Raw genomic sequence first — 12,734 nt, forward strand, 5'->3', positions numbered from 1 at the left:
GAACCGGATGAATCGTTCCATCTCGCTAATGCCTGTTTGGTAGCATGTAAGCGTGTCTCCCTGATGTGTGTGTGTGTGTGTGTGTGTGTGTGTGTGTGTGTGTGTGTGTGTGTGTGTGTGTGTGTGTGTGTGTGTGTGTGTGTGTGTGTGTGTGTGTGTGTGTGTGTGTGTGTATTGAAGTTGACCAAGTAGGTGCCGGTCTTCACTGAGCGCACCGTACGCAATTCCAAATAGGACTTCATGGCTAAACAATGAGTAAGACGGGAAGCCTATTCTGGGCATGGTCTCATTAAGACGACAGTGAGCGTGGAGATGGAGGGATAGATCATTGGCCTATATATGTCCGGTGTGTAATCACTTATCGACTCGTGCGCTTACGCTACTAGCTGTATCAATCATTGTTGCCTCGCTTGGCTGCAGCTTACTTATGGCGGCGGGGTGAGATTTATGAGCGCTGAGGCCCAGCATATCCTGCTCTGTTGTCATCACTGAGTTTTATTCTCTCCCTCACTTAGGTAACTTTGATTCATGTGTCAGTTTTGACTGTGGATGTTAAGCTGGCCCACTCGACCAAGCACTTCAGCAGGTAACTATTATTTGGTGGCCCGTATTTGGAGGCACCATTTTTTTCTTTGTCCTTAAACATCTACTTGGTAACTGGTCAAAGACACACACACACACACACACACACACACACACACACGTACAATACCATCCGCCACCTGACATAAAAATGTCATCTCTGGGTCAAAGATATGAGCAAGATGTCAAATGAATCATGGCCTCTGACCTCTCTAGGGACCCAGCAGCTCACTAAAGAACATTAAAGGGCTTAATATAACTTATACCGAGCTCAGAGAGCTCAGAAAACATCACAGTTGCGCTGTGTGTGTTAAGCTATCCAGCTTAACACACGGGCCATGTCAGAACTGATCTCATCTGCAGCCCCCCCCCCCTCCCCACACACACACACACACACACACACACACACACACACACACACACACACACACACACACACACACACACACACACACACACACACACACACACACACACACACACACACACATATACCCACGTCAAGGCTGGCACAGCCCTCTGGGCATGGGCAATGGATGTGAATGTAGGTGTGAGACAGTGAGTGGTGGCAGGGTGAGGTCAGAGGGATGTGAAATGTCACCTGCTGTGTCGACTCATCAATCCAACGCTCAACCCCGGGACGGGAACACGCTGCTGGGAAAAGTGTGTTCATTCATGTGTGTGTGTGTGTGTGTGTGTGTGTGTGTATGTGTGTGTGTGTGTGTGTGTGTGTGTGTGTGTGTAGTGCACAAACACGTACGTATATGCATATATCTACGTAAGTGTGCCCACCCACGCAAGTGTGTGTGCGTGCATGTTTCTGTTGTGCAGTAAAAAAGGAGGACATGAGAGACAAGAGGGGAAGGAGAGAAGAGAGAGAGAGAGAGAGAGAGAGAGAGAGAGAGAGAGAGAGAGAGGGACACAGAGAGCTGAGAAGGGAGTAAACAGAAATGAGAGTGACAGGGGACAGCGAGAGCGACGTCGGCCACAGAGCCAGCAGGAGACGAGACACAATATTGACAGTACTGGACAGACGACAACAAATGAAGCATAGCGTTAGTTCATGCAGGACACGGAAGTCTTGCACGCCAAAGCTGTAATCAGCTGTCAGTCAGCTGATGTGACCATCAGCTTTCTATTCCCCATTCACAGCACTGCTGGTCATTACATCACACATTCATACTCCAATCACAACTCACGCATTAGCAAGGGGTTCCTTTAAATACGGCTTCGTATTCACTAGGTCTTTCTTGGTTGCTGACCAATGCATTCTGCTAGCTCCTCCTCCACCCCAGCCTCCACCTTTTGATTAGAGTCTGGCATAGGCTCAAATACTTGTGATTATCATGTATATCTGCTTTGTTTAGAGTCTGGCATAGGCTCAAATACTTGTGCTTATCACATCTGCTAATTCAAACTAATATCAATGTATTGCTTATTGTTGACATTGTATCCCTATGGGGGATTTGCTTAGCATTCCCTGAATATATGCTTAGCAGGCTGCTTCGACAAAATTCAGGGAATATCTCCAAGAGAGGAGCCTTTAACGCCAAGCTTAACTGTATTCCATTTGTTGCAATAAATGGTTAAATCTACTTTGACGTGAGTTTCTGATTGAAATGAAGAGAAGTTAGCGAATGAGCATGGCCAAAAAAAACTGTACAAATGTAACCAAATAGACCCATATTTGTACCCTCTCTGAGTATAAATGGCTAAGCTAATAGAGAATTTTAATGTGTTGAAGTGTGGAAACTAGGAGAGCGACAGGGAAGACAATGCCTCAAGAGGCTGAAACGCGACATGAGCCGTATTCGAACCCGAGACGTTACCATTATGCCTGTAGTACCCATGTAGCATGCATGCTACATGGCCAGAATGTTTAGCTTATTGACAGGGAAGCCACGACATTATTAGACCCCATCGTTTAAATTGACTTACAAACAGAATTCCTTGACTGTCCGTGACTTATGAACAGTGCTGTTATGTTACGCTGACATCAACTCAATCATTCACTTAAGTTGCAATAACTAATAAACAAACGTGTAACAACCACGATCTCTGAATGACAAGCAACTAAGAGCAAAATGGTCTATGTTGTGCGATGTGCGATGTGCGATATACGGCCAAATGAGTAGACAATGATGAGATTAACCACTAAAGCCCTATTAAAAAAAAATACCACCTTGCTTATGTTTCTCACTCATTCAGCAGGTATAGGAAGCAGTGAAAAACACTGTACGACAGCGATTCCCAACCTGTGGGCGGGGGCCCAGTGGCGGGCCGTGAGAATATTGCAAGTGGGCCCCAAAATAATTGGCAAAACACTAAGATTATAATGACAATATAACATTAATATTAAAGAATATAGAAAATCATTCTTTAAAACCTTGAAAATGTTGTTTTCATTGTCATAAAAAGGAACTTAAAGTATACTATGTTAACTCCATTGATCCAAGCTGGAACATAATCGATTAATTGACTATTAAAATAAACATGCTCTGAAAATGCACAAGGCCCACATATCTGACCCCTTAACACGAATGGCCGCCGTGTTAAGTGGGGGTGGGCCTTGAACGCGTAACAGGGCCAAAAGCTCCACAGACACACAGGCACTAATAAATGTCCTCAAAATAGCCCTCCGAAATAGTTTTCCAATAACCCATTGAAACCGGGAAAGCATCTGTCATTTTAGATTTTAGCGTTGACTATTCAAAAATAGCAGATAAACTCAGCTTGTACATCTGCTGTTTTAGAAATGTTTTTGAAAAATCGTGAAAGTGTGACTACTACTGATTTGTTGAATCGGCCTCAGGTCTTAATGGGATAAACGGGCCGTGCTGCAGTCCCTGTAGATGGACAGGGTGTGGGACATGATGAATGCCGGTAGTTTTTCGCCTTGCGATGCTTCTGCACCGGCTTTGATTAGGCTGCCAGAGATGTGAGAGGAATGATTCAAGGAGGAGGAGGAGGAGGAGGAGGAGGAAGAGGAAGAAGAGGAAGAGCCCCCCCCCCCCCCTTCAGATGACATTTTCGTGCAGGGCCAGGACCAGAGCAAATCATGATCATCCCTACATTAATGCAACTATTAGCCCTGTGATTAACCAGAGGAATGGCACACTAGAATACCTAATAATGAGCTAGTGTGTGTGTGTGCGTGTGTGTGTGTGTGTGTGTGTGTGTGTGTGTGTGTGTGTGTGTGTGTGTGTGTGTGTGTGTGTGTGTGTGTGTGTGTGTGTGTGTTGTGAATTGGGGGCGGGGGGATGGGGGGTGGCTGTCAGTTTGATTGACAAGGGAGTTTGTTTACAGGAGGAGTGGCTTGGGGACTGGAGGGTGGGGGGGGTTGATGTCCCAGTCACCCACCTGCGGTACACATCGGCGATGTCTCACACACACACACGCACACGCACACACGCACGCGCGCGCACACACCTGCGCACACACACAGCCACACAGCAAGAGAATCATCGCTCCTTCTGCCCTAATCTCTCCAGTCTGGTCCCATGTGAGCAATAGAGGGGAGATAATGACAGCATTTGGGGGCCGTAGCAACGAATGCTCGTCACGACGGGTGGATCAAGGTGAAACACTGTTGCTGTCTGGGAATACAGACACACTGTGAAATCCCTAGTGTTAATTTAACTCAGATGGTGTACAAAATGTAACCAAATGGACCTGTAGAGTCCATTTGGTTGCATTTTGTACGCCATCGGAGTTACAAATGGATAAACTAACATTGAGGAGTTCAGGGTGTACGGAACATTAATGTGTTCTTTGGTAATTGAATCCACGCTGTTGAGAGACTAATGGAGACTAATGGAGGAAATGGTATGTGAGGGCGGGAGGGTAATGTGCAACTTTTAGGTGATGAGCACAGGTGTGTGTGCGTGTGTGCCTGCGTGCGTGCGTTTTGTATAAGACAGAAGAGGTGGTCTCAAGGAGGGCAAGATGAAAGATGTCCGCGAGAGGGGGCGAGAGATTTGTGAGTTTTTTTTCCGCATCGGAATGAATGAGCGCAAGCGGTCGTGCACGCGCGTGACTACGAAGTGTGGTCCTTTAATAAAAGCCAGCGAGGGAGAAAATCACATATAAATCTGTCGGACTCCAAAGCTGGCTGCGCTGGCTGGCTGGCTGGCTGGCTGGCTGGCTTGGGAAAGCCACAGTAGTGAGACTGAGAGGAATGCTAAGTGGGGATGGCCTTGTCCCTGACCTATATAGAGAGGAATCCAATCCACAGTCCACTGGACGATTAACACCAGGACCTGATCCATCTGACCCAATTTGCCACATTAGAATCCCGACTATCGTTTAGACCCGCCAGACGTTCCGCTGTCGTCGACGGAGGGAAGAAGTTGGAAGATAGAAGCCACTTTACATTTTCATTGTCACACGTCGGTTGGTGGCTTGAGTGTGTGTGTGTGCTAAAACAGATAATAAGCAGACAATAAGCCTGTTCTACCAGGTGGTGAAATGCATTCGCCAAAATGTCACGACGGGTGAAAACAAGTCCCCCAGATGGAGGGTGAGAACCAGAAGTATAGTCAGGGATATGAGGATTTTTGCACAAGTCAAGGATTAAGGTCTACATGGTAAAATGGGTCCACTGGGTCTATTTTCACGCTTTCAGACTTAAATTAACACTTCAGGATCTGTTTGTGCAGCTGAGCTCTATATGGACGGGTCCGAAGGTCGGACACAGTGGGGGAAACAGCGTCACTCACTTGGCACTCTGTTGATGGCCCTCAGTGGCCTGAGCACTCGCACCGTCCGCACGGCCGTGAAGCTGACATTCTGCAGGTTGAGGGAGTACTCCAGCATTCTGTATTGGAGAGAGAGAGAGGGAGAGAGAGAGAGGGAGAGAGAGAGAGAGAGAGAGAGAGAGAGAGAGAGAGAGAGAGAGAGAGAGAGAGAGAGAGAGAGAGAGAGAGAGAAAGAGAGAGGGAGAGAAGGAGGGGTGCAAAAGAGAAACAGAGTATGTGTGAATACCTGCCATACTACAAAGTAAACACTTTCAGAACGACCGCAATGCACGCAATGCACGCAATGCAAGCACATAATATCCCCCTGGACATTTCAGCCGGTTGTACGTGTATATGAAATGCAAATGCTTTTTCTGTGCTCCTTTACACTGTGTATGCAATACTAATTCTCCTACTGTACTCTCACTGGGCAACACGCAATTAATTTACTTATGAAACAATGCTTGTTCCCCTGCGTGTCAGTTTGTTGAAGTTGTCTTTACTGGAGAAGGCAATGAGTTTGCCTTGGCAAACATGTTGCCTTGATAAATGAAAAAAAAAAATCCTACTGGATTGCTGGGCTTGATTGAAAAGCTGCTTCTGCTCACGCACACGCACACACACACACACACACACACACACACACACACACACACACACACACACACACGCGCAATGTTGCAACATCGATCTCACAAGCTCAGAGGCATATCGTTGCTGTCGGGCAGAAACCTTGCATCTCCATATTTTCTTCTTAAATGAATGCCCTACTTCGTCATACTACACTAACTACACACAAAGGTAGCAAAAATAACCGATCTACAAGCTCACAACATGTCACGATGCAACGCATTGTGAGACTGTAGAGATTTGATTTTTTTTGATGAAGTGATGGTCAAAGTGGTTAAATGTGTCTGTGAGCTTTTATAAATACTGAACCAATGACAAGTATAAGCAAGAGCTTGTGACTAAATAATTACTACATTAGATCCATGTAGGTTCTTCAGGGTCTTTTCCAATATCGTCGATGGCCTCACACACACACAGACTGCAGAACCTCAAAGGAGCAGCGAGCTCCTTCCCCTGAGAGATCAATAGAGAGTGAATCACTTGTCAATGAGGAGGAGGACTTCACGGTGCAAACAAAAGGCCAGTGCCAGATCATTCTGACTCACTTAACCTTGAGACGGAGGACACTTCAGCAGCCTTTCTCAGTGGAATGACTCTTTAACTGACTTAGACCAGTGGTTTTCTTTTCAACCTTTTTCATATCAAGGTCCATTATTTGTTCGGCATTTTGAGCCACGGACCACCATTTGATGAGATTAAGCCTCTCAGACCCCAAGACTTACAATATTTTGTTATTGTTGGATACGATTTTGTCCACAATTCCATGTTGTATAGATGTTGGTACCAATAGGACCAACATCTTCTTTAATTAAGCAATGCAGGTGTTTAAATTTAACTCTTGAGAGCGTAAAGTGGAACCAAATGGACCCGTAAGGGTCCATTTGGTTTCATTTTACACTTTCAAGAGTTAAAGATCTATAAAGGTCCACCTGGAACCCCCTCAAGGACCACTGGTGGTCCCCGTACCAGTAGTTGAGAACCACTGGCTTAGACCCCAGTAGTCTTTGTGAATTGGACTTGAGTTAGAACTGTATAATACTATAATACTGTATAATACTAATGTTCCCCCCTAAAATATGGACGCTGGGCTTCAAGTGGTTAACTGCTTAGAGGCTGTACATGTGAAACAACTATAGCCCTTGAGAGGAAAACACTGGAACGCACAAGCACTGCAACAAATAAAAAAATGCTTTCCGTGTGTCTTGGTGATTTTGTCAACGATTTCCCTTTGTCATTCTGTCTCTCGTTCTCTCTCTTTCATACTCTGCATTTCTCTCTCTCTCTGTCTCTCTCCCCTTCTCTCTCTCTCTCTCTCTCTCTCTCTCTTGGTGCGTGTGTTAAGCAGATGCTGTGCACATGTGCAGCTTGGAGGGGCACGCGAATGAAGGAATTCCCTCCTCACACCGACTCCAAGACTGCCTGTCTTACAAACTCACAACACATGTCCGCTGGTGTGTCTGCGCGTGCATACCTGTGTACGCTTTTTGGCGCAAGAAGCGTGTGCGTGTGTGTGTGTGTGTGTGTGTGAGTGTATGCCCCAGTGTTTCCTCTTAGGCCCAGGGTCGTCCCTGCACAGGTGGTGATACCAGCCTCTGTGCGTTTGCTTCCCCCAAAGGAGGTATTGTTTGTCGGAAACACACACACACACACACACACACACACACACACACACACACACACACACACACACACACACACACACACACACACACACACACACACACACACACACACACACACACACACACACACACAGCTGAGGGCAGACGGATGGCTGCCGGGCAGAAGTGATCAGTTGAATGGGTAAACAGTCAGCAGAAGAGTACAGAGTTGCCCTCCCATCACGAAGAGCTCTAGATGTCGTGGTGGAGCAGCTCCTCTCAGCCCCGTGAAGCAGCAGTATACGGTCTGAGCAATGTGCTGCAATGCCTGCTGCAGAGAGCATTAAACATTTACCATATACACCATTCTGAACAAGGCAGCGTCTCAGAAGAGAGGTAGACATTGTTATGAGAAACTCGACGGGGGAATCAGGTTCTACAGAACACTTCTTTCTTTTAACCACTAGAACATGACTAGAACAGCATGCCTATTCTGGGTGGAACATTCCCAGAAAATAGCAGATCTACAAGCTCAAAATCGGCTATTTTTGGCAAAGACATTTGGTGTAGACCAGGGGTTTTCGATAGGGGGTCCGGGACCCCTCAGAGATACTGCAGGAGGGCCACCAAATCTTTGTGTGATAGGGACTTTTTTTTATTTTTACATTAACCACTTGAACACTAGCATCCCTATTCTCCCTTTTCCACTATAATCGGTTATTTTCGGCGAAGAGATTTGGTGCAAAAAAGCAGACCAAGTACCGAGCCATAGGTCCAGTTTACAAAGTATTGAAGGTTTAAGTGGTAAAATGTCTGAAAACAGACATTTAACATTAATCCAATATGTAGTGGGGGTCCCTGCTTCATCTCTCTCTCAGCTAAGGGGTCCTTGGCCTGAAAAACGTTGAAGACCCCTGCTGTAGATGGAAAAAAGCGGTCAGAGTACAGTCGTAACTCAAGTCCGTTTCTCTAAGACCAGAGGGTTTACAGTAAGTGGTTAAACTTGAAAATCTAATCTATAATAAAACCTGATAGCATTTCTCGAGTGGGTTTGTCCTCTGCGAGTGGGGTTTATCTGCATCAACGAGCAAAAATCAAATTTTCAGCGCGGGATCTTATGCTAAAAGAAAAGGCTAACCTAAGTTAACGTATGCGCCAGCCCCATGGCTAGCTAGCTCTGATGGGAGCCAGATGAAGGCATGCTTGGTGTAAACTGTAAACGGACCCATCTCCCTTCCATCTGTAGGGGAGGGGGGGGGCAAAGAAATAAAGGAGGAGAAATTAACTGTGTCAAACAAACGATGAAAAGTCACAGGAAGTATATTTATTTTGTTGTTGCTATTTTGCCATAGGCGATGCCAATATTTTGACATTGGCACTATCTTTTTTTTTTTCAACACAGATTTCAGTGTTGATTTAACTCTGAGAGTATACAAATGTACATTTGTGGTTAGTTATAAATGGATAAATTAACCACCTGAACCCCAGCATCCATATTCCGGGGGAGACATTAGCCCATCGGCTTGAAGATCGGCTATTTTTGGCAAAGAAATTTGGTGTAGATGGGGGAAAAAAGCGATTTGAGTACAGTTGCAACTCAGGTCTGGGTTTCCCTAAGAATAAGAGGGTTTAAGTGGTTAAACATTGAGGATTTTAGTGTGCATTCAACGCTACAATCCTCTCCTGAACTGAAAGGACAGAGGGCGGTGCGGGAGAGAATAGAGTAGGAATGCAGCAGAGCGGAGCGATCTGGGGATGCACGGGGGTAGACCCAACCTTCACAGGGAGTTAGCGTGAGGAGAATTCTCAAACGGGGAGCCAGGCGGAGAGACGGATGGTGTTGCGCTCTTAGACACACACGCGCGCGCACACGCACACACACACACACACACACACACACACACACACACACACACACACACACACACACACACACACACACTGCAGCATGAAAGCAAGCCACATGTGCACTGCCAAAGCCTGAGTGTTTCCTTTAACTCTGGAGAGCGTACACATGGAACCAAATGGACCCGACACGACAGACAGGGTCCATTTGGTTCCATTTGTACGCTCGCACACATAGTCTTCGGGCGCTCGTTGACACAGATAAACCCCTCGCTCGCAAGGACAAATTCACTCGAGAAATGCTATCAGATTTACATTTGTCGTATCAAGAAACACACACACACACACACACACACACACACACACACACACACACACGTCCGCACGCAGGCGTATTAAAAACCGAACCACACAACTACAAAGACACACTCATCCAGGCATGCAGCCAACTTGTTTTTTTTGCCTTGTCCTCTCTTATCAGGGTGTGTGTGTGTGTGTGTGTGTGTGTTTATCAAAGGAACCGTGGGCTTTGTGTGGGAAGAAATGTTGGAAAGGTGTACGCATGGCGTCCTTCATGTGCCTCACACACACACACACACACACACACACACACACACACACACACACACACACACACACACACACACACACACACACACACACACACACACACACACACACACAAGACGCACCATGCCACCCAGATAGAGCTATAATAGGAAAAATATGAGAGGCAGGACAGGAATGCAGGACAGTGTCAGTTGTTTGACCCATCTTGTCCTTACCTCACCTCTCTCTCTACATCTATCTTCTCTCCCTCTCCCTCTCTGTCTCTTCCTACGTCTGTCTGTGTCTCTCTGACTGTCTCTCTCTATGTCTCTCTCTATGTGTGTGTGTGTGTGTGTGTGTGTGTGTGTGTGTGTGTGTGTGTGTGTGTGTGTGTGTGTGTGTGTGTGTGTGTGTGTGTGTGTGTGTGTGTGTGTGTCTCTCTCACTACGTGTTTCTATGTCCGGTCTAGCTCTCTCTACGCCTGTCTTCTATGTCTCTTTCTATGCATTTCTGTTTCTCTCTATATATGTCTGTCTCGCTACATCTCTGTCTCATGTCTCTCTCTGTATGTCTCTCTCTCTAAACCTATCTGCATTACTCTATAATAATAATAATAATAATAATACCTGGGATTTATATAGCGCTTTTCTGAATACTCAAAGACGCTTTACATAGAACTAAGAAGAGCAAAATAAAAACAAAACAAAACAAAACAACTTTAATAAGAGAATCTAGAGAATAAAGGTTAAAAAGTTAAAAAGGCTGCAGAGGGCCAGGGAATAAAACAAAAGTTGGATGGCAGTTGAAAAGGTGGTAGGAGATCAGGCTAGGTGGGAAAAGCAGTTCTGAAGAGGTGGGTTTTGAGGGAGGTTTTGAACACGGCAAGGGTGGGGGCGGTTTTGATGTGATATACAGCTCTCTCTATGTCTCTCTCTACATTATGTCCACCTTGGGGATGGATGGATGGATGGATGGATGGATGGATGGATGGATGGATGGATGGATGGATGGATGGATGGACGGACGGATGGATGGATGGATGGATGGAGAAGAGAATGGACAGAGAACATTGAAAGGAGGTTTGCTGCAGTGTGGAGCCCTGCTTCCAACTGTGTCCTCATGTTACTTCACTACACTACAGTAGTCTCACAGTAACGTACCAGTAATGTTTCAGCTCAGTACACCTTTCACCAGCACTAAACAGAGAGAGAGACTGTAGATATACCATATGTGTAGATAGATAGATAGATAGATAGATAGATAGATAGATAGATTTATAGATTGATAGTACCAGCATCTGAGAGATACTGCCTACATCCATCTATCACCCTCCCATTTCATCACACAGTAAATTCCTCACTATCAATTTAACTCTGTAGAGTCTACAACATGGAACCAGATGGACCTGTAAGGATCCATTTGTACACTCTTTGGAGTGCATCATAACTCTCATCTCTCTCTCTCTCCCTCTCTCTCTTTCTCTCCTATGTTTCTACTCAGTCAAATCCTGAGTGTTAAATACACTGACTGACATCATAAACACAGTCCCCGTAAGGGGTTAAATCAATACTCAGTATTTTTGCAGTGTGTGCATGTCCAGCCGAGTGTCCCCTGGCTTCACTAGGGCGGCCAGACGGCGAAAGGTCACCGCGCCCCAGCTGGTTTCCTCCAATAGCAGCATGACAGACGTGACCTATGGTCATGGCCTCTGTCCTTGGCGCTACTACTGTGCACGTCTCGGTCAGTGCTCAGCTGGGAGCCAAGATTAACAAGGGAGAAAATACGCATTTTTAAAAATAACACAAAAATAAACACTTCGTTTTAAAGCCTGAAGGGTCTGTCGTTCGCCTACGCAACACTTGGATCGGATGTTGTGCTCAACACTGGTGGGTAGATCTCGCCACAGCTAAACGGTCCTCACTAATGTATCCCCGTCGGATTATTACGCAATTCTCCATCATTTTCTGTTATCTCTCTCTCTGTTATCTTTCTCTCTCTGCGTTCTCTCTCTCTCTCTCTCTCGCAATTCAAATTCAATTCAAAGGGTTTTTATTGGCAGGAGAAAACATACGTTTATATTGCCAAAGCAAAAGCGTTACAAAACAATCAAGACAACACAATCTATGTACAATTAAATGGGAATAAAGAAATGTGTAAACAGTGCTGTGTTACATTGGCAACTTAGAGAATCTTACAAAACCATAAGAATTGTGCATTTGCTGTCAGAAATAGTTATACACCCACACAGGAAAGGTTAGCTTGGGATAATCTTTTGAAACAAACAGCCGCATTACAATGTTTTAGCATTCACTTAGTATAAAACCTTTGGGACAAATAGCAGCACATTTTTCAAATGTATTTAACCCTTTAAAACCGGGAAATATTTTTTCGTTGGCTATTCAAAAATAGCAGATATACAAGCTTTGTGTGTGTGTACTGAAAATGCGGACAGGGCAGTGCAGGCATCTCTCTCTCTCTCTCTCTCTCTCTCTCTCTCTAAACTAACCAGTTAGACTGTTTGATATTCCTGTTGTTGTCAGCTGTTGCTACCCAGTCTGTTGACTTCTACTTCAGAGGCAAGGCGAGCTGCCGCACACCCTTCGTCGAAGGAATGATTTATTGACAGATATCTCTGTCTGCATTTGTGAGTGTGTGCGTGTGCGTGTGCGTGTGTGTGTGTGTGTGTGTGTGTGTGTGGAGAGGAGAGGAGAGGAGAGGAGAGGAGAGGAGAGGAGAGGAGAGGAGAGGAGAGGAGAGGAGACAGACAGAATGATAGATAGCCCGGTGCGCC

General features: G+C 45.6%; 1 protein-coding gene across 4 annotated transcripts in view; it reads right to left on the reverse strand.

Moving 5' to 3' along the window:
• The window catches only part of cacna1g (calcium channel, voltage-dependent, T type, alpha 1G subunit), a gene marked incomplete at its 5' end in the record, with an annotated part of 186,344 nt that overhangs the window by 134,508 nt on the left and 39,102 nt on the right, over nucleotides 1-12,734 (reverse strand). For all 4 annotated transcript variants that reach the window (XM_080455501.1, XM_080455498.1, XM_080455499.1 and 1 more), the window contains one exon: nucleotides 5,301-5,398. In XM_080455501.1, coding sequence (XP_080311627.1) covers nucleotides 5,301-5,398 — 98 coding nt within the window. The remainder of the gene's footprint in view (nucleotides 1-5,300; nucleotides 5,399-12,734) is intronic.

The sequence above is a fragment of the Gymnoscopelus braueri genome (genome assembly GCF_963280865.1).
Source record: "Gymnoscopelus braueri genome assembly, chromosome: 17".
Lineage (NCBI taxonomy): Eukaryota > Metazoa > Chordata > Actinopteri > Myctophiformes > Myctophidae > Gymnoscopelus > Gymnoscopelus braueri.